Genomic DNA, 22,799 nt, shown 5'->3' with positions numbered 1-22,799 from the left:
CTCAAATGCTGCATGTTTTATTCTTTTATTTTCCATGATAGTGTCACACTGGAAATAATTTTGCAGAGGCATTTGGTAGATAGTCCCATGCTTTACAAATACTTTCATCACTGGAGAACATTGTTGAAGTTTTTAAAAGACATACTAGAGGATATGGATAGAGGAGGATAGAGGTATAGGATAAGAGTCATGTAATAAAACAAGATATTTACAGTACTGTGTTAAGCAGTGATACACAAGCTACCCTGCCTGGACACTGAACCACTACAGCTGTGTTAGTCTGGCACTGTATCATCACAGTTTCTTAACCTAAACACAGTAAACAGGATACACTAAGTGCCTAATTAACACAATTCTAGTAATTCAGCCCCATGCTTTAATAATTATCTCTGCAAAGCAGGAAAATAATCAGTACACAAGTATAACCAATAAAGAGGGATTTATTATTCAGGTTTCTTTTTCCCTTGATAAAACAACCCAAATTTATCTGACCAACAGCAACTCCACTGCTTTGTTTTCTACTTTCCCATTTAAAGTATTTTTCTACTTTTCTGGAAAATATGGGAATTGACCTCTAATGCTTCCCTACATTCCTTAGAGAATTCTATCCGTAACCTAAGTAGTCCATACGGACTAAAAAACACTCAAGGGAGGGGGGAGGGACACAGGACAAGAACAAAGCACTCACTAACTACACAGGCAGAATCACAGCAAAAAAGCATGAAGCAGAAACCAGTCTGGGAAGGCTAAGGATTTAAAAAGTCTACAAACTTCCCAGTGAATTTCTTTAAACTATATAGGGTGGCACGTCTTTTGTTATTCCAACTTGTATAAGGAGGAAAAGGAATCCCCTGTAGCAAATGCAGAATAGGTTGAAAGCAGGCAAGAAAAAAGGTCTTTAACTCCTGGCCAGAAGGCTAAAATATTATGTGAAACAGAGTTACACAAGAAAATAAGCCTAAGGCAAGCAATAAGACAAGCTCTCAGTGACTATGGCACACAGAGAGAAGGCCATGAAATTATCTGCTTATGATTAACATCCAAGAGACAGATAAATTAGTGAAGGATCTACTTCAAAGTTGGAAACACGAAGGCACACAGGTCTACTTCTTATTCCCAAAGAGTCACTGAGACACTGGGCGAGGACAAACTTCAAAAAACTGAAAACAGAGTTCAAGGTGACAACAGCTGCTGGCATACAGCAGACAGAACAAGAGTTCAGAGTAGAAAGAATCAAATTAGCAACACAACTCCCTATCATGCAGGGTCCACTTACATCTCTGCATTTGTTTCAGAGACACAAGGAAGTTTGTGTTTCACGCAAAACAAAAACAAATCAAAGCATAAAGGGCACAGTACACTTTTACAACTGCATTTAAGTGATTAAAATGGAATTTGGCTGTTTTATTAACGCTCAAGCACTGTCCAATCATCACGTAGGAAAGACAGATGAACAAAGTCAATTTCCCTGACTTCAGAAAAGATAGGTCCCTAAGTCTAATACCTCCTTTGAGGTCGAATCTCAGTAACTTATTCCCCAAGTCTGTAACTTGGTGTCGTTCAATTAATAGTTATATGTGAGGAAGTTTCTTCTCCTGAGGTCAGAGTTAAATACTAAGAAAACTCTGGGGTTTTCCACCTTCTCAAACATAATTTTATTTGTGCACATTATTTAGAATTATTCAAACAGTCAATTAAGAACATCTTCTCAACCCACCACTAACAATGAAAAGTTTGACTTAATTAATTAATTAACTGCCGCTGAACAAGAGCAGTCTAATCTTCCTCTGCTGACAATTAACATACCATGACAACCACATCCACCTCAGGTGTTCCATCTTCTTTTATGCCAAACTCCTGGTTTTGAACACAAAGCTGCAAATGAAAAGATACATAATGCTTAACACTGGTGGTTTTTTCCCTTTAGTTTAACAAAACCAAGTATCAGTCAAGGAGATTCCAGGTTTCAAGTGAAAATGGACTGTTATGGGAAAATGGCAGGGAACGGCTTTTTTCCTCATTTCACAGTAGGGTAAAACATGCAAGGGGCTCAAGTTCCCCTTACACAGAAACAAGAGGGGGAAAAAAATAGTATCAGAAGAAACTTTTAGAGGTCAAAAGAAAGTGAGTTCTAAAAATATGACTCAAAGTCCATTCCCACGCTGTGCATTTAATTATCTGATCCTCTTTAAGAAATGCTGAGGGGTAAGTGCACTGGTATCAGACAAATGTGAACCCTTTATCCATAAACACAGTAAAATTTCTCCAGCCTTTACTACTGCCTAGAAGCTGCCCAAGTACAGCACTTTTCAAAACCCTGCCTGCCCGTTCAGCTGAAAAGGCCTCTATTCTGAACAATTACACAGACAGCAAAAGGAAGCATGTGTTTAGTCAGCGCTGGGCTCTTGTGACACAGATCCGCAGAGAATTCAGAAAACCACTATCTCAATTTTAGAAGTGGCACTGCTGTTTAATGAGGAATAACACGATTTCAGATGCTCAACGTGAAACAGGCAACTGCTGGAACATATTACTAACACTTGAGATAGAATTTTCCATCAAATGATCAATACAACACCAAGTCTGATCTGAAGATTAGTTACATGTGGATTAAACTGATGTTCTCTTCAAGCAGAGCCAGTCATTTGTAAAACTTTGGGTTTTTTTTACTCACTTTACTTGTAAAAAACCTTTTCTAGAACAGATTAAGATCTGAATAGTGGTATTGAAGTGTTCTAATTAGACCATAACACGTTAATAAATTGTAAGCATTTATGATACTAAGCTACACTTCAGTAGAAAAATTACTTAATTTTAAGCAACTGTTTCCTAAACTGGGAATAAAACATAATGAACAGTGACTTCTATATGAACCAGCTTCACCTTCTCAGCACAGGAAATTAACAGTGGCTATTTGTCAACTTGCAGTTTACATCTCTGTTAGGAAGTGGTTTTAAGATGCTACAGCACAGAAAGGATCGCTGAAGCCATCACTGGGTAGCCGATGGAACTGCCAGTGTTTCCCAGGAAGACCCCCATGTAGCTGGAGCTCCAACTGGTACTCAGTGAACCAGTTCCAATATATCAAGTGATCATGCAAAATCACTGCCTGGAAACATCAGCACTTGCTGAGTAGCTTGTGGCTTTTCAAGTCAGGGAGATTTGAGGTTTTTCCATTCAGAACACATGGCACTAACACCTTGAGTAGGGGAGGCACCAATACAGTGCCAGAAGACAAAAAAAGAGGTGGAGGAGATGCTGTGCAACTAACCACCTAACACAGGAAAGCAGATTGCTTTCTCCTCCCTGGCATAACACACACTAAGGAACAAAACACCTATCTAAAGCAACAAAACATATGACGGTCCCATCCTTGTCTTCATCTTCCCTCTCTTCTGATTTGGGTAATTCATCAGGAACAAGGTCACAAAAAAGAAAAAAAAAAAAAAAGGCTCACAAGGAATGAACAGGAAGTACAGTAAGGCCTGACAATCTCCAGCAGGAGGAACAAAAGCATAATTTTTGTTCATATTACTATACAAATTTCATTGTATATTTTACAGAAAAATGCACTGTCTTCTGCCCATAATTTTAACTCCCATTGATCCCATACTTACCACTCAGATGAAAATATCAACACTTATTTCACCAAAATAGTTCAAAGCAGAAGTTGGAGATAACATTTATTGTTCTTTATAAGCCTACTACAGTTCTGTATTACTAGAAACTCTCCCACAAGCCGTAACGTACCCAGAACAGAAGGCAGCCGTAAGCATACATGTCAGAGGCTGGAGAAGCTGGCTGTCCCATTTTCAGTTCAGGAGAAACTAAGCTCAGGGTACTGACAACCATAGTGTTTGCAGCAGCACGCTGTTCCTATGGGGAAAAAAATTGTACCTGTAATTTCAAGCAAGACTGACAGGACATTGAAGCAGGTGTATCTCCCTCTCCCTTTTAATGTGTCAAGACAACTTTACCAGAGTTCTGTGTTAGCCCAGACTGAAATGTAAAATACTCCTTTACTGACCAAAAAAAAGTGGTGCGTAAAGGAAAAAAGACGTCACATATGTATCACCTCTAACTGTAATAGAAGAATAGGGATGGCAGATTTTACTCCACACTAGAACTAATAAAGCTCATAAGGTGGTAAAGAATACAAATTGCAAAACTTCTCAAAGTAGAAAAAAAAATTTCAAACATTAAAAGACATTCAGCACTATTTTGGAGAACTTTAGTTCTAAAGTTCAGTTCTGACAGCTTTCCTATGTTTTCTTCTCTGCCTTTGTCATCTTCACCTGAAACTAGCTGCTTCTTCCCTCCTGGTTTCCAGCATATTTTAGGACTGTCTACTGAAAAAATAAGAGCTGGAACCTGAGTTTCTATGCCCCTCCACGACAGCAGCCAGCACCAGCTACAGCCAGCGTGGAGAAGACTAGTATCCAGATCGCAGAGAGCACTCGGTAACACACCAGCTACCCGCTCCACTCGTGCATTTCTGATCACGCAGAAAGTACAAGCCCTGAGCAGTACTGCTCACTTCAGCAAAGCCCCTGTCTAAAAACAGGGGTAGTCTTCCTCAGCTCTTGCAATTTTCATTATGAACTTTCAGAAAATTCAGTTGCCAAAAATTTTAAAGCATCTCTCTATAGCATGTTGAAAACTGAAATTTATTTCATGGGAAGCACACCTTGCTCTCCAAACATTTGACACTCTTCGTAAGATTAACAGATAATGCATTTCCAAAGCAGAAATAAGGGTTCTCAATGAAACTTATTTATATGTTTATTCTATTAATATAATGGCATATTATTATAATATATATTACTATTTTTAAAATTTAATAAGCATGAAGTAGACCTCTAGCACAAAAATGCTTTAGCTCAAACAACTTGAGTTTAAAAAGTCAAAGGGTGACTACAGAAGAGATACCATTACTGGAGACTCTGCTATGCAAACACAATGAATAGTAAGAAAATAGCTTGTGTCCTTAAAAAATATTAGATTTTCCCCAAAAACAACTATGAAATTCTTTACTACAGAAACTGAGGACTAAATCAGAAGTACATATGAATACAGGTGTATGTAGGCAATAAGTAAAATCCTGTAAATCTACCAAATACCACAACAGATTAAAACACATACTGGAGCCTCATCACCTATTAAACAGAAAGGCAAAGACTTCATATGAGACTGATCAGCACTTCTTCAAACATGAGTTCTTTCTCTCCCTTCCGATGATGCTGATTACCATTAAATATACAAGACAGACAGCCAACAAACAACTACTACAACTTTTTTGTTCCACTTTTCTGCTTAACCAGAGCCCACACTCAGTAATTCTTTTTTTCCTCTCCAAGATTAGACTGTGTTTACAAATATTTCAACCAGACTCAAACTGACCAACCCTATTCAGGATATGAAACAGGAGTCTCACTGCTACACACAATGTTTATCAATAAATCTTGTAAATTGCAAACACAGTTGCCAGTTTTGATATATAATTCTGACTAAAAGTCACTAAAGGATTTTTTTTTTACCTCTGATTTTGTGAAATCAAAGTCTCCAACAATTCCTTGTTTTCGATTCACAGCAAAAACATTATTTCCATGCAGAGATCCATGTACTATATTAGCTCCATGCAATGTTTGTAGACCTTGAGCCACTCCTTTCATCACTTTTAATGCTTCCTAATGATTTAGTTTGTGTATTTATTACCAAGATAGATATGGAAAAAAAAACAAACACCACAGTATCAAGTTAGTTTATATTCAGAACTAAAGACTTTTTTTTTTTTAAGGTTTGTACACATTCCAAGCTTATGCCAATTCTGTTCTATGAAGTATGGATTAATTCCCAGTAAGATTATTACAACTTGCACAGCCAGGCAGGGAAAAAAAAAATGCAGTCGCTGATTAACAAATCACTAACGTGATGACATATACATATGGGGGGCGGGGGAACATGAAACTTGGACCATTACAAGTAGATCCAAGTCAGCAAAAAGAAGCTTCAAGTTATCAAACAGACTGTATTGGCTTCTACCTACTGCTTCTTTGAGAAGGAGTGACTATCCAAACTATCTATACACCGTGTGGGGAAGAGGGAAAGGAAAAGGAGCAGGATGAAGTGAGGGAGGAGAGGGGGAAAAAAAAAAATTACACACACAGGAGTACTCTAAAATTTCAATAGAGAAATGCCTGCCCCTGAACAGCCAACATGTTCAATTCCAGTACTTTCAAAATGTACAAATAATACACCTGAGGTGTTAATTTAAATAAAAGAGAAAAGTGTATTAAAGTAAAATCTTTTTTAGAAAGTTATAAACTACTGTTGGACCAGCTGCTAAGAATCCCAGTCAAGCTCTTCTGTGCAACTTTGTACAGTCACTCACCCACCAAAGGAAGTACACTGGTGAAACACCATCAGCACCATAAGATACAGCAAAACAGTAAGAGTTCAGTTCAAAACCATACAAAATAAATGCTGGTCCAAGTCTAAGTAGTTATACTTACTTCTAAAGTTAAAGGTGTATCAGCCTGTAAAGCTTCCAGACTTGCTCCTGGGTAGTACGGGACCATTAAATATACTAAAGGATCAGACTTTAATAACAACAAACAAACAAAAAAAAGGAAAAATAGATTGTTTCAAATATCAGTAATATTGGGAAGTTTAAATAACTTTAGTTTAACATGCACTAGATGTGTGATAAATCAATTTATTATGTTTACTAAGTAGACAGTTTTATTTAAACTGAGAAAGAAAATATTTTTCTGATTCAGTGCTTCAACTTAAAATGTTAAAAGATTCAAGGTCCTACTGCAAGTCTTTCAGCTTAAACCAGAAATCAAGATCATCAATTTCAATCTTGCCTTGCAGAAAAGAAGGAACAACAGTTGCAATAATCCAGATTTCTCCTTCTGCTGATCACACGCTCTGTGATACTTGGCAACTCTTTCTATCACTTTGGCTTCTGAGCTGACATCTACAGAGTATCCCTTAAAAACAAAACAGATATCCAAGCTATTACTCCTGATGCCTGGAACACTATTGCATTAAACTTCCTTTTTTTAATTAAAGAAATTCATATTGTTAGATGCCATCAAATAACTTCCTCTTCTACTTAACACAAAACTCAGTTCCAACTGTAACAGACCCTTCCCATATTTTCTTATTAACTCTTAGTAAGTCTATACCAACAAAACAGGGACTGTGTCTCTAATTTGAGATTTAAATAAGCCAAGTCAAAAGCAAGAATATTTACAACTATGTCTCTCATAATACTACTTCCCCTGGTTCCCTAACTGCTAGCAGATTGGTAGAGAAGCAGAACAAGAGAAAAGCAGCAGTTCCTGAAATTTCTCAGTGAAATCATCAGGAAGACAAATCAGCATCCGCAAAAAGAGACAGGAGTAATGAACAGGAAAAAAAGTCCGCTTGACACCAGAAAGAACAGAGAGTAGAGGGGAAGCACTGTTCGCTACAGCACTCCTCAAAAGGAAGAAAAAAAAAACAACAACAACAAAACAGTAAGCAACATGAAAACACTCCAGAAGGAAAACAATGCTTCATGTTCTACATGCCCTGACCAAAAAATCTGCTATCAGAAAAGGGCTGTTAAACACAGGGATATGACATGAACAGCAGAGTTCATTCAGAACCAGTACGTTAATAAGCCAAGGCCTCACCTGCAGCACTAACTGAAAGCCAATGTCAACATTACCTTTAAAAGAACCTTCTGGCCCCGAATTTCTGAACACACTAAAGGTCGCTTCGTGCTCAGTTCCTTCATGGGCTCAGCATCCAGAAGTTCTCGCTCCAGGCTGTGTGTCAGAAGTCCACCAGAGTTCTGAAGCACGTGCACACACAGATATTCAGGGTAAGCACATGACATTTAACAGCTGGTCAGATTCAGAGACTTCAACTACCTCTCCTCTTCCTCAATCAACTTAGCAAAGCACAAAGCCAGTTAGGACGTGTTAAAAGAGCATCTGTTACCAAGATGCTGGCCATGATATAGCAGCTAATGAAATGCATTCCTTGAACATCCCCCAGAAGAGGGGGAGAAGGCGGAAGACCACAACAAGCAATGCTCCATGCAGTGCATTATTGGTGCAGGGTCTTGATAGTGCCTGAAACAAAAACTGACAGTGCATTCAGGTACAATCTTGGCTTACCATATAGTTTAGAATTCCTGCTTCTGGATAAAGAAGTGGTAACTCAGGGAACCATTTCTGTACCAAATAGGTAAGCTTCTCCTAAACAAAGGAAACAAGGTCCACAGCTTCAGGTCACTAGTTTCTGATACATACAAATATAGACTGACAATTGCAATGTATACTCAGGACATTCAAATGTGCATTGACCATGACCATACCTCCTTCAACAACATCATGCAATGCAACACTGCCATTTGCTTTAAAAAAAACAAACAAAAAACCAACACTCACAACATGAATACAGCAGTTCAATACAGACAGATTTCTGAAAGCTCTGAGAGTGGTTAGTGCTAAGACCTCAAACAGCTCATGCACTCTCACAAAAAACATTTCATCTTTTCTACAAGAGGCTTTAGCAGGACTAAACAAAGGAAAACAACTTCACCATAGGTAAGTGGAGGAAGACAGAAATCAAGTAGTAACACAGACCAGGCCAGCATTACATGCACCTCCAGACCCTCCAGAGCTGTAACGCTGCAAGGTAACTATTACACACAAATGCTATGTCTGCAGAGGGAGGTGTATCACCAGCACAAATCCTGGTTCCCTTCTACTTGCTCACAAGGCAATGGTTTCTGATTCCTCCTTTCATATAGAGGACTTGGAGAAAGGGTGATCTCCTTCACTTCATGATAAAAGGCTGTTTTAACCTAGTCATAAGGAAACAGTTCCCCTCCTTGCAAGAAACAGTCTTTCTTCAGCACCTGAGCTTGCACTTTGACCTGCAGCTCTTCTGTGTTCAGAACTACAGCTCACATTTTTTTCTCAGCTCAACCCCCGATGGAGAGGGGAAGGAGCAGAAGGTCTGAAGAAACTATGTTCAGAGATGAAATTGATCAGCCTCCATGCCTTCTCCCATAGGTTTCACCAAAAAAAGGGCCATCTTAACATTCAACACTTAAAGTCATATTTTTTATTTTACCTAGAGCACACATTAAAGCAACTGAAGTGCAGATGTGCCTCATACAGGTTTGTTTAGTTGCCTAAGTAGTTTAATACTTACATATTCTTCTTGTTCCTTGGATATTTCCTGAAGAATCCTATTTCGCAGATCAGCAATTTCCTCTTTTATTCCTGTCATTTCAAACTCACTGTAATCATCAGACTGCATTAAGAATAAGAAAGTTAGTGTACAATTCTCATTCTGCTATTACACCGAACAACAGTAACCTACTATATTAGGGTTAAAAAAGAGCTTCCTTATCAGAGTTTGAGAGTTGCACGTATTCTCAAACGTGTGTTTTACTCGGTCTTCCTCCTGGAAACACAAGAGAATCTCTTAAAACCTATCACTGAGAAAAGTGTTCCCTTTATTTATGTGACAGAACAAATGTTTTATCCCTTTGCCTACTTGTTTCCTAAGTCAAAGAGCGCTTTTACTTTTTTAAATAGCTGATCACATATAATCATAACAGGAACACCATTGTCAATCAGCAATGCCAGGTTCCATAATTCATTCACTTTTTTCTCCCATAAGCAGGAACCTTCTTCATGTCACCTCATTACTCAAGAATCCTTTCCCCAATGGGTTTCATTAGTGTGCCTCATTTTAAATCCCTCTTGGAAGCCTACTGCCCCTTTACAATGCTACACCTGCAGGTTCTTTTTCTCCTTAAGCATCACCAGAATAATTAATGCACGATCAAACAAACAGCACTGAAGCTGGAGTAACATTTACATTCTTTGGACTTCTCTGAGGGGTAGTGGGGAACCCTGAAAACTAGAACAGACGTTGACTTCTGTCACCAAAGGGGAGGTGCATGCATTATTAACAAAGTAAAAACTTAAAGTAATCACACCACTGGCACAGTAAAAAGCTGGACAAAACCGTTCATGCTGTGAACAGCGACCGTCACCAGAGGGACTCTGTTAAAAGCGCAGTGCCATGGCTGGGGACCGAAACACAAAAGTGGCTATTTACCGATTTTTTTTAATTTTATTTTATTTTTTTAAGACATTCAAGCTTGGTCTCAGGGGCCTGTAAAACTTCCACAGTTAAAGGCAAAATTCAGGTCAGAAAACGCAAACTGTTCTATATAGTTATCACTTACTCGGAATAGACAAAATTAATGTTTCTAAACATTAATTATTTAAAAAAACAAAACACACAAAACCACCAACACTGTAACATTTTCATACTTCCTCAAAGTTGTTCTTTTCAACCAGCTTCCATCTTAACTGGGCCTTTAGGCTTTTCACAGTTTTCTTAATTGATAATAAGTTGCTAATATCAGGTCTTTTATTCAGCCATTTCTCAGCCTGTTTTTTGAACTAGAAGAAAAAAAAAAAAGGAAAAAATCAGAAAGTGTTTAAGCATTCTATTCTAATATGCTTTAGTCCAATGCATTAGAGAAACATCCTGAAGCCTATGTGAATTCAGCTTTTCAGGGTCTTTCCCCACAGAAGAGGGTTTTTATAGTGTTTTGTTTCAATTATATGAACAACTTCGTGGAAAATCAACATTTGCCTTAAAGTTCAGTACCTTTAAGTTACATACTACTGATCTGTAATGAACCCAGAGATTCCAGCTTCCACTGCTTTGATTTTTTAAAAAATATCTTTGTATTTAACTGAAATTAAGCATTGGCTGAGGCAATGCACAACTGCAATTCTCAAGCTTTAACACAACCAATCTCTGATCAGCAATACACTCCTAGAATTTCTTATAAAAAGATAAGAAGACATCTTTCAAAAATAAATTTTGTCAGAAAGGGTTACTAGTACAGATCAGTGTGACAGAAATACACATGGCAAAAAACTCACTTCAACACCGGCCAAGTATCTGTTCTGTATGACAGTGATCATACTTTGCTCCTGACGAACGTTATGTATAACTTTACTGTAAGCACTCGTAATTATTCCCTTCTCTGCTTCATCATGCTCCTGGATCAAATTACACACAGGGAGTTAAAGATTGAGAGTTGTTCTTCATTTATATACAACGACGTTTAAGATGTAAAACCTTTATTGAGAAATTTCATTGTTAATGGAAAAAATCATTTATCAGATTTTTCTCTCTTCTTAAAGAAATTCTAAAATAGAAGTTAGCAAATCTAGGAGGTCATCTAAGAATTTAAATAGAATAAAACTGATTGGCACTTGTGTGCTGAAGTCCAATTTCATATTACACGTGCTATGAAACAATTTTTTTTAAGGACAGCATGGTTAAATAGATAGGAAGCATTAAAGCATGTAACCATTCTTCTAAAAGAGAGTCACTGGTTCTATCAGAGAGAGTAGCCAAAAGTAGACTAAATTACTGGTTTGTTGTTAGTACAATGCTACAACACAACCACTCAGTAGGGACTCTCACTGCAGAGACAATGCAAGTACTTCAAAGAGTTAGCAAAACAGAATGGAGGAAATACTTATCAGAAAAGCCAAATAACTGGGAGAAAGGCTAATGTAACCATAGAAAAATATTACCAGTAAGGCAAGAACACCTGTCCCATGCAAAATGAAAGTGATGAAAAACTACTCATCTCTTAAGATTGGAAAAAGTAAATTTATCTATACACATTCACCCAGAGGCACAATCCCATAAGCAGAAACTTACTTTTCATCACCTGTATTTTCAACACAAGCACCAGAACTCAGTACAGCTCAAAGAAAGCTTCTCTACATGCAAAGAGGGAAGAACCATTTTTCCCCAGTATTTCTCAGTTAAACCAGTCATACATACAGTTAAGTTCTTGTAACCCAAAGCTGTCCTCTGCCTGTTGCCTGGAAAACACATTCTCTCCTCTCTGAGGAGCAACCTGAATTACTTTATCACAATTCCAGAAAAAAAAAAAAAGACGTTGCATTGTAGTGAATAAACTCATCTAACACATTAAGAAAAGCTTTAAACTGAAATCAAAGATGTATAAAATATATAGAAGTTGTGACACAGCAGGCATGATTAGAACTTACATTTAAATCAGTATCCAGTTCTTCACAAACAGCCAGCTCAGCCTTTTTGAGAATTTCATCCACATTGCCAACCACTTTCTCTAAATCTGAAGATGCTTCTGACATCAGGTCAAAACACTTCAAAAAGAAAAAAAAAATAAGCCTTGGAACTGAAAGTTAGCAAGCAGACAGCAAAAACAAGCAAGAAATACAAAGAGTTATAGCACTACTGGAAATCTGATCAGCATTTGTGTCAAAGCTCACTTTTAACTGCCTCACACTGCAGTGACAAAACAATTTCTAGAACTAATGGTTAAGATTCACCAGGCAAGAAGAAAGTTGATTCTTTCCTTGATCAGGTTTTATTTTCCTAATCTCATTTTGATTTTTACCAAAAATGAAACAGTAGAAGAATCCAAATCTTTCTCCTATTGAGTTCCACATCAAAAAAGCAACATAAGATGCTCAATATGGCAGTTTAGCTATCAAGTGGGCTTTCCATTCCTATATAGTACTACCTGAGATAAATAAACTGTGAAATAGATCCCAGGATGTGTATCAAGTGTGAAACAAGGTTGAAGACTTCACCAGGGAACTCTGTTTTCACAGAAGTCAGAAATAAACTTAGCTTCAAGATATAAGATATAGAAGGTGCCAGACAAAAATCAGTAAAATCAGCTTATAATTCCATTAATGTTGTTTTCAGCAAATTTTTGTTACTCACATCTGCAGAAGAAGATACATTACACTGGCAACCAGAACTAAAATGAAAACATGGTATTGTATTTAACATGCAAGATACATAGCCATAATAGAAACCTGCAAACTCCACCTCATTCGTTTACCTATCAAGCATGTGTATTCCACTAAAGACTGTCAAAATCTTTTGTTGTCTTAGCCTTAAAGGAACTGAAAATAAAAACTTTAACAGTATAAGTTCAGATAGTATGTTGGTCCTCAAAGCCTGGAGCTGCATACTGGAAAGGAGCCATCCAGTCTCTGAAAGTTTCCTTGTCTGTCATTGATCCATTTCCTGTTGTGGATTCTGATTGATGCTACACAAGATTAATTTGGATTCAGAAAGAGAGGAAGAGGAGTACCTATTTAAAAAAAGAGGAGGGGAAACACTTCAAAGAAGCATTTGCTCTACACAATTTGTGATTTTTTTTATTTTTTTTTTTAAAGGAGTTAGAAGTTAAATTGCAACAGAATAATTGCATATCAAAAGCTGAAATTATTAAGATGAATAAATGAAAATTTTGTCCTTGGTCTACCTGCCAGTGCTTTACCAACACATGTCAAACACATGTTCAGATTTTACACTAACAAACTTTAGTCACTTTCATACGTGCAGAATAGCACTCTAAATTGCATCCAGCAAGCACAGAAACCCACCTGTAGGTTTGTCTGCCCCCTCTAATAACTGACATGATTATAAACATCTGCAAGTAATTATAATCATTAACATTATACTGTACATGACATGCACCAAGTCTACACTGCTGCTGAACAGCATTTATTGTCAGGTCAAGGAACACTCATTCATAACAGCATCTGGCCCCAGTAAATGGTCTGGGCACAATGAAATGAAAGGGCAGAAAACTTGTTCACTATGAAAAGGTAGGACTCTTGAGGATTATGTATGATTTACAGGGGCAGGAAGGTTATGCTGACACAGAACATTTACAAACAAGTGCAACAAGGAGATCAATGAAGCTGGACCTGCAGGAACGGAAGGAGAGTAGCTTACAATCTTCCCAGGAAGATGAAGAGTCCTAAACTGACCAAGAACATAGATATTAAGCACAGAGACAGAAAAGGAACAAAGTTAGCTTTCTACTTTGCACTTTCTTTGCAAGCAGAACTCAAAGGATGGTAACCCAATTCCACTATCTATCTCCTTTTAAGACAAATAACATGCACTCAACTTCAATGCTCCAAACCTCCTACTACTGAGACTGAAATACAGCATCATACTGGTATTGCAGAAAATACTGCAGGACATGCAAACAGAAGTGGACAATTCATTTGCATAAATTCTCCACACTCAGTATTTCAATGAGGGAAAAAAATTCTATTCTATATTTGTCCGCAACCTGTACCTAGATCATGTCAAGTCAGACTGGGTTCTTTGCAGTGATCTTTCATCACCTCTTTCAGTAGCATTTATGAAACAGAATCTGAAGTCCTTCTATCTAAAGGCCACTTGAAAGGACTAATTAAAGCATTTCAGTCACACAATGAACAGACACACCCACCCATACAAAAGTTATACTTGCATAGAAGTACTGATCTTTATACAAAATATGTCTTTTAATAAGAAAGTATAAACTCTGACTCACCACAAAGTTACAATAAGAATAAAGGTAAATTAACAGTTCATTCTGTCATTTACTGACATTGCTCATACGCACAATCTCCCTGCCATAGGTAGTTGCCCCTACTAATGCCTACTCCTCACAGGCTTGGTTAGACAGTGTCATACTTCCACCTTTTTCACCCACAGGAAAGGTTGACTGTCCACCTTACCTTTACAGTGCCACTGAACCAGTCAGCTAGAATTTGCAAAGCTGTGTCTGTATCATTTCTGACGCAAATTAATTTCTTCATTTTAGCATTCTTCCACTTAAAGAACCGTTGAAATACCTCCTCACAGTCATCTGCTTCAGAACCTTGACCATACACCATCTCCAGAGAAGCAGACAGTTCCTGTGCATCAAGTGAATCAAACAAAAACAGGTCTGCAAACCAGAAGAATTTTCTGACAGTAAACTATCTAGAAAAATCAAGTCATTTAACACAGAAGAATTTAGCACTACCTGCTGGCATAAAATTATTTCTCCTATAAAGGCCTCTTTCGATACCCAGTGAAGTACATTTTATATTCCACTTCCCTCTCAGACCAAATGGCAGTATGTCTACCAGAAAATGCAATGCAGAAAAGGTTCTCGCACAAATATCACAGAGTTTGATTTTTCTCTTCAAAATACAGAATGAAAAGACACTACAAAAAGCTTAACAGCTGATAAGACATCACTTGTGTTCTAGTTTCTTCTTACCTATAGACTGGACTTTAAACTCATACTCATCAAGAAAGAGCAAAATGGGGCTCAAAGAACTCCTCAAAGAACTGCTCAAATTCAGAAAACAAAGGGAACTTGTATTAAGAAACAAGGTGAGCAACCAGACACCCAAGGAATACTTCTGGACTTATCCTTCTCTTCAAAAGTCATTAGTCAGACCTTTTCTGATGCACCTTTGCAGTCACACTGATTCCCAGATGGAACAGCCATTACCTAGGTGCCTGACAACTGAAGGTCCTCTGAAATAAGTTTTACAGGAAACCTCTATTTCCCTCTAAAAGCCAAGTATTCTCCAAGTATATGAAGCACAGAGTCCATCTCCTTTTGACTTGTATTGGAAAACAAAATTAAGTGCTATATGTAAGGGAAAAGCATCAAGGCTAAAGCTCAGGGAAACAGAAACCACTTTTAAAGGAAGGGCAGTCTGTCAAACAACCTGAAGAACAAGCAGGGTCAGGTAGGAATGCATCCATGAATTATCAGTGGAGACAACATCCTGCCACAAAGCAGTCTTCCTTGCACCTGGGTGGAAAATCCCACACTGAAATACACTTCAGACCTACACTGGTGTTTGCAGGCAATTTGTCGTAGTTCAAAAGAGAAAATTCTCCCTGAACAGTGGGATTTGACTGAATGAACCTGCACTTTTGTAATAAATAGCATCCTTCGGCTTTCAAAATCCACCATTTTACTTATCCACACCATTCCTGACAAGATGACTAAAGAAACCCTAAGAAAGGCTACTGACAGTTTGCTTATATATGTTGTTTCACTTTTTTTCTTTTCTCAGATCCCAGAATGTGAGTTAAAATGACACAGACCTTTCCAAACAACATCTAGTTCATGCAAATGAAGAAACACCAAAACACCTCTCTCCTCCTCTTCAGAGAGGTTTTCATCTTTGCATCCCTTTGGACTCAACAGCCAATACTATGGAAAAAGCAGTATGGCAGAAGTTAAAGTCACTTGTCAGGAACCTTTCAGACACTTGAAACAGAGGCCACATGAGCAAACAAACATAACTGGGGAGTAAAACAGACTGACTCTATCACAACAGGCCAGAACGTGGCAGCAATGAACTCCCCTTGCTGAGGGCTGCAGGTACCACAGAGGTGAGGAAGTGAGCTTGATCGAATTTGTAGAACTACACGATGATGCCACAACCAGGCTCCAGTTCCACAGACACAGTACAGAAGTTCAAACTGGTCCCAAAAGCACAAGAATTTCCTCACATAACAACTAACTAAACATAGTGACCACAAAAAAAATCTAAACCAAAACTCCCACCACCAAACTCACAACCCCTCCAAAAAAAACCAAAACAGCCACATCACCAAAAAGTGTTTTATAAAATTCTAAAACTAATTTCATAACAAACGTTACTGTAATGAACAGCATTCATTTAGTACAACAGAGTGTTTCAAACAGCAATTTCCAAGTGACCCAGGTGACAAGCTTTATACAAATATGCTTGTCTATAAGGAAATACAAAAAGTAGGTTTGTGCTAAATTTATGGAGGCTATTTAACTCACTCAGGTGCACAACAGAATTTTCTCATATTCTTTTTTCAACAGCTAGATTTTAATACACCAGGATACACATGGATAGAAGATGACATGGTGAGGGAGAAAGCCAGGTTCAAACGGACCAGCCTGAAGGAGGGAGAAAAAATAATCAGCCTATTTAACAGCAGTCAAAAGTGGGTAACAGAACTGAGAAAAATGCTCAGAAACAGTTTCATACCCAGTATCACATCCTGCGTACAAAAATAGCAGCACTAGTTACACCAGAAGAGTATCTGCATGTGATTCCATCAGATCATCCTCAAGGAAAGAATCCAGTAGGTTACATCCTGTTTCTACCCATTTATTTTTCATACTATAAACACACTTCCTAAAACACTAGCAACTTCACCAGCATGTGGATACAGGAACAGACTCCAGAAGGGTACAAAGCTACAGGACAAAGATGGCTCAGTGGCCTACAGGCACTTGCTGTACACCCAGTTGCTATCTCTAAGCTAGTAACTCACAAAACAAGCCTACACGCTACGCACGGGGCAGAGGAAACACGCTTACAGACAGCTAACAACTGTTCAGATCATATCCTAGCTTGCTTTTGAGTGACTTAGGTGTAGACCCACACTCTCAGTCTTCCTCTTAACCAACAAAGTATTATCACATGGAAAGCACAGAGCTCACCAACTGCTTATTTCAGTCCTAGGCAGTTTGACCCAGCTGTGCCTGAAGCTCTTTGAATTTGTCTGTAGTTCAGGCCAACAACAGTTCTCAAAGGAAGGTCTAAAACATAAGCCAGAAGAGATGTGTGATGCAGAAGAGAGGTTTGCGATACACAGCCTCACTGACAGCGGCATTAGCTCCCACACTCCTGTTCTTCTGAGACGTTGGAAAAATACCAGTTTCTCTAGGACAGTACAGCGTGATCTCTTCAGCTCTGTACAACTGCAATCAACGATCTCACTGATATTTGGTAAAAACTTATTTCTGTTTCCCTACTTAGGAAAACTATTTTGATCTTCTAGCTCCTAATACGAGAGAGGACCATCAACACAGTTAAGCTAAAGCCCAAAATTCACTTAACACACCTAGCAGCATTTCAGTGCCCCTTCAAGTATTTTCAAAAAACTATTAAAATTTCACTGCAGTACCATTATCTAGAATATGCTTAATGCCTACCACCTAGTGGATTAGCACAGCATAATCTTTAAACACACACACACACAGAAAAAAAAAGCCACAAAAGAGAAAAAACCCCACACAACAACACACCACAACCTTCCTCTGTCTGAAGGAGCAGACAGGGCCTTCAGTGATAGAAAGCCATGAAATGCTACCAAAACAATATCTTTTCTAATTAAACACCAATCTGCATATCAGACTAGAATGGCGTTGACAAATAATTCCACTAGAAATTGAGTAATTCCATGAAAATTTGAATGCTTCACTTTGTTAATGCTGCTCCAACCTCATACAAACTTACATGCAGCCTGTAATCTTGGTGGTTTTTCCATAAGAACCCAATCTCATACATGTGTGGACAAATATATCTCTAGAATTTGTACAGACAAGCTGTCAAACTATTGCCAACCTTTTTTCTCTCTCCACACATACATCTGTGCAGTCAAAATAAAAGCAAGTAATGAAAATCAATTATTTCTAATAGCAAAGGCTAGAAATATTACCACCAGCTTGGTAATATTTCTATTGGTAAAGTCCTCCTCAAAAGTTCATAGTGCATCTTCAGAGCCTATTTCCATGTCTACTTCCCACTAATGTTGTTGCTTTGGCTGGAAAAAAGTTTAGCTCACCTTAAAAAAAAAAAAAAAAAAGGCAGCTTTAAATATTTTACATTTTGCTACAGTAGTCCAAACTACACAGCAATCTGAACAGAAAGGGATAGGAAAGTATACTATCCAACCACAAAATCCACTGCCACAATTTGCAGGATAACTGCATTTAACTGCATTGACTGTTTAATTGTAGGTTCTCTCATTAACACCTGCCTTCTACCAAACATTCTGTGCGTTGTGAAGTCTCATTAGTCACCAAACACAGCACCATAAGAGAAAAGCTATTGCTCAAATCCAGGATCTAGATAATAATTTGTCTCTAGAAACAAAACATCTGGGGGACTCGGATCACAAGTAACACTGAGAACGACAGGTGTCAGATGTACAACTTAACTCAGAACCATTATCTGAAGCTTCATCTGCTGCTGTCGACATCTCCTACTATAAAACATTAACTTTTAAGAAACACACTCTACAGGTTCTCAGTGTTTCAGAATCAATAGTGATAAAAGCAACCTCCTTACCTGTAGTGTTCTTGAGCGCTCAGAGAGGGGCATTTGATCCACTTCCAAAATTAATTCTTCCACTGCTGAATACAAGTTCTGTTGCACCTCATCTCTCTTGGTAATCAATTCATCTCTTTCATCCTATGCAAAAGAGAAAGTAAGCCAGCAACTCAAGCCCAAACACCACAAACACAATGTGGAAAGTGATACCAAAAAGCATTAAAGCCTGCAAAGTATGAATAGTACAATACATGCCTGACTAGGAATGAGTGAAAAAGCAAATTTTTTTTTAACCTCTACTCCTGTGGCATGACCACCTTGCACAAATACAGCATCCTTTACAGTGTAAAAATAAGACTACATTATCAGACAACTAAAGAAACAGTTACTGGAGCTCAGGTTGTTTAGTCTGGAGAAGAGAAGGCTGAGGAGAAACTATATCTGAAAGGGGGGTGTAGTGAGGTGGGTGTTGGTCTCTTCTCCCCGGTAACAGGTGACAGAACGAGAGGAAATGGCCACAAGTTGCACCAGGGAGGTTTAGGTTAGACATTATGAAAAATTTCTTCACAGAAAGGGTAGTCATATATTGGAACAGGTTGCCCAGGGAGGTGGTGGAGTCACCATCCCTGTTGATGGGGATGATCCCTAGGGGACATGGTTTAGAAATGGGATTGGTAGCGATAGGTTAATGGTTGGACTTGAAGACCTTGGGGGTCTTTTCCAACCACTATGGTTCTATGTTCTATGTTGGTAGCAATGGGAATCCTAACTGCCACTGTAAACTTAAAATGTCCTAGTTGTCCTCCAGTTTTTTACTGTACTACAGAAATTAGGATTTGTACTAACAGCACTTCCATACGTGCCAAATTATACCCACAAAGTCAGACTGCAAAAGATTTCTTGCTGGAGAAGAATACTCTGGAATCAAAAAAATCCTTTAACCAATTTTTTCCTTGCCTTCTAGTAGGAAAGACAGGTGACCTGCAAACTCCCTGCTGATTATCTGCAGTGAGATCATTAAACTAAAGATAATTTTCCAGAAACAAAAATAAAGTTTCCCTTGGATGACTGGCAGGATTAGTTGTGCTAATGGGAGATGAACCCCACATTCATCAGACAAGGTACCTAACAGACTCACCAAACCCAAACCTTTTGAAATGGATGAAGCAAGTTACTCAGAAGCATGTTTGCAGTGTTCTTTTCACAGTGATTTAACCCAACATGCCCACAGAAATATGAAAACATATATGAATATGGAAACATATGAATATGGAAAAACCAAACTATAGCTTTAGAGACCAGCTGTAAAGATTTGCTATTCCCTTCCACATCCATCTCCAAAAATAAAAAAGTAAGTAAAATTACTCAAGTAATAAGACTGTCCTGATGTGCGTTCCCTCCCCCATTCTGGAAGGGGCGGGGAGAATCTTTGAAAGTCTTAATGCAGAAGGTAATTAGTAAAGAAACAGAAAACAACAGAAGAGTTAACAATGGCACTAATACCAGTTTCACATGGAGCCAAATGAACACTTCCTACTAACAAGCAATACGTCATTTAAATATATCTGTAATATAAAAACGTATACACAAACACAGGCTCTCAGTTTTTAAATTTAGTTTATCCAGTGAAAGTTTAGAACTTGACTTAATCAGGAGTTTGTAAGTATCCACAGAAGGCAAGACTAGAAACCTTCTGCCTTTAACAGGCAAGTGCAGAATGAGATCCAATGGTTGGAAACTGAAAGATGGACCAACTCCAACTAAAAATAAAACCCCAAGTTGCAGCATACACTGCTTTAAAACTTAATTAGCAATTAAACAGATGTTGTAATTCAGCCAGACATTAGTGGACTGGATAATAAAACTCAGTGGATTAAGTTCTACTACAGAAGGTGAACACAACATATTGCTTCAGCACTTTAACACATGAAACAACAAAAAGATGAAATAGGCACTTCTGAAATTTTGGGCATCTCTGGAAACCAAAAGCACACACAATATTTACAGACTTCCTGCTGTTCTGCATGCATGAGACTGGAGCTAGTTTGTAAGATAATACCGTAACACACTGCATGAAGAGTGTTCTTTATGGCAAGGGATCCTTATTTCTTGCTAAGACAAGATTTCTGCAGAATATTGCTCCAAAAACTAAGAAGAAGATTCAACCAGGCAACCAAACTCCAATTAATACCAGTTCAAGCACTAGAGTCTATTTAAGCATCTACACATGACTAAATGACAATCCAGGAACTCAGAGGGCTCCAGAGCCACAGGACAAACCTCCTTCTAGTGTGTGCACATGCGACAGTTCATGGCTCAGAGAGCATTAAGTACACAGACAGTATTTTAATAGTCTGCTTTACGAAGATGTAAGCTCATCGTAACAGCAAACAGTAGAATTCAATTCCTTTAGAAGAGGCTAAAGGCTTCTCGAACTACAAATTCAGTTTATTTTGTGTCTAGTCCATCTTAATACCCCCCTCAAAAAAAAAACCAAAAAAACAAAAAAAGAACCCAAAACAACTGCACAAACAACCCCACACAAACAATCACCAGATTCAGTCATACCAAATGCCAAGCTAGCTTACCACCTTGTTTCTGATAACTACAGCCACACTTACAGAAGTCCGTGAGAATAGGGTAAGTATAGTGCAACTGCCTCATCAATACATTCTTGCTTTAGTGTGATTCAATGACCTCATAAGCAAGAGAAAAAAATTAATCCCCCTTCATGAATAAATTCTAATCTGTTTTTAGAGACTATTTCTACTTTTGGGCCCAGTTTTTGGCTCTCTTTAGTTCAAGTTACTACTCTGCAGTATATGGAATAGCTAAAACTAGCTCTGGCATCAGCATCCTCCTTAAACAGCTCTATTTATCCCACCTTCCCCCAGATTTATTTTTTTTTTTAATGAGCAACTGCATAGTTCCCCTTTTTTTAAATATTGGCATTATTATTTTTTCATCCTTCCCACAAAAATGCTGAATATGTACACTACAGTCTCCAGTAGGTTTCTAAATTGAAATCATGAATCAAGCAACACATCCATGGAACACTACCTACAATGTCTGAAAAGTCAGAATTCGTATTGCACCCTATCACTATGCGTATCCGCGCCTACAATGCAACCAGAGGAACTTCTAACTATCCCTGTTTTTCATCTGTAAAGCTGCCATCCTCTCAGTAACCTTTCATAAGCACCACCACCTTCCTATTTCAACAAAGAATTTACATCACATTCTGTGATTAGTTTTGAACATATTTTTAAGCATCCAGAAGAACCACCTTTGTTATTTTCATACACACCATGCCCCAGAATATCATTTTACACTTCCAAGACATACATTACATAAATATCCTATTAACAACAAACACTCCAGCCACCCATCTTCCTTTCTGGGACAGTATCCAGAAGAGACCCAGTTAAACCAGCATAAACCAACTAGGAAAGCATAGACGATGAAAACCAAGAAAATGTCATTTACTCTGCACTCAAGCTTCATTGTGTTTACTCATGCCCGTGATATTTAAGATGCAATAGGTTTCCCTCAAAGCCAGACAAGATGTTCTCTCACAAGAGCTTACAAACAAGTAAGGCTTGTGACAGTGAGAGAGAGCATCAGCACTCCAAAGAGGTTAAAGGAAGAGCACCCTGCTTAGGCAACTGAATAGCAAGATTTAACTTAGTAAAACCAATTCTGACACTAGGTTGACAGATTAAGCAAACAGAGTTAAAGAGTCTGCTATAGTTTAATAGCCAGCTATTTCATCCATCTGTTTGGGTTCACAGG

The 22,799-nt window shown here is 38.1% G+C and overlaps 1 protein-coding gene across 1 annotated transcript in view; it reads right to left on the bottom strand.

Annotated features, from left to right (window-relative positions):
- Nucleotides 1-1,806: 1,806 nt before the first annotated feature.
- STK31 (serine/threonine kinase 31) overlaps nt 1,807-22,799 on the bottom strand; it is a gene marked incomplete at its 3' end in the record, with an annotated part of 34,103 nt that continues 13,110 nt past the window's right edge. The window contains exons 10-22 of the mRNA XM_010165391.1: nt 19,026-19,148; nt 14,637-14,816; nt 12,129-12,245; nt 10,980-11,099; nt 10,356-10,487; nt 9,220-9,321; nt 8,175-8,255; nt 7,721-7,846; nt 6,870-6,995; nt 6,513-6,599; nt 5,538-5,687; nt 3,751-3,876; nt 1,807-1,875 (exon numbers count right to left, since the gene is read on the bottom strand). Coding sequence (XP_010163693.1) covers nt 1,807-1,875; nt 3,751-3,876; nt 5,538-5,687; nt 6,513-6,599; nt 6,870-6,995; nt 7,721-7,846; nt 8,175-8,255; nt 9,220-9,321; nt 10,356-10,487; nt 10,980-11,099; nt 12,129-12,245; nt 14,637-14,816; nt 19,026-19,148 — 1,539 coding nt within the window. The remainder of the gene's footprint in view (nt 1,876-3,750; nt 3,877-5,537; nt 5,688-6,512; nt 6,600-6,869; nt 6,996-7,720; nt 7,847-8,174; nt 8,256-9,219; nt 9,322-10,355; nt 10,488-10,979; nt 11,100-12,128; nt 12,246-14,636; nt 14,817-19,025; nt 19,149-22,799) is intronic.

This window comes from Antrostomus carolinensis, unplaced genomic scaffold (assembly GCF_000700745.2).
Source record: "Antrostomus carolinensis isolate BGI_N321 unplaced genomic scaffold, ASM70074v2 scaffold13773, whole genome shotgun sequence".
Taxonomy (NCBI): Eukaryota; Metazoa; Chordata; class Aves; order Caprimulgiformes; family Caprimulgidae; genus Antrostomus; species Antrostomus carolinensis.
Note: the sequence above shows the minus strand (reverse complement) of the source record. Positions and strands in the feature narration are given on the sequence as shown.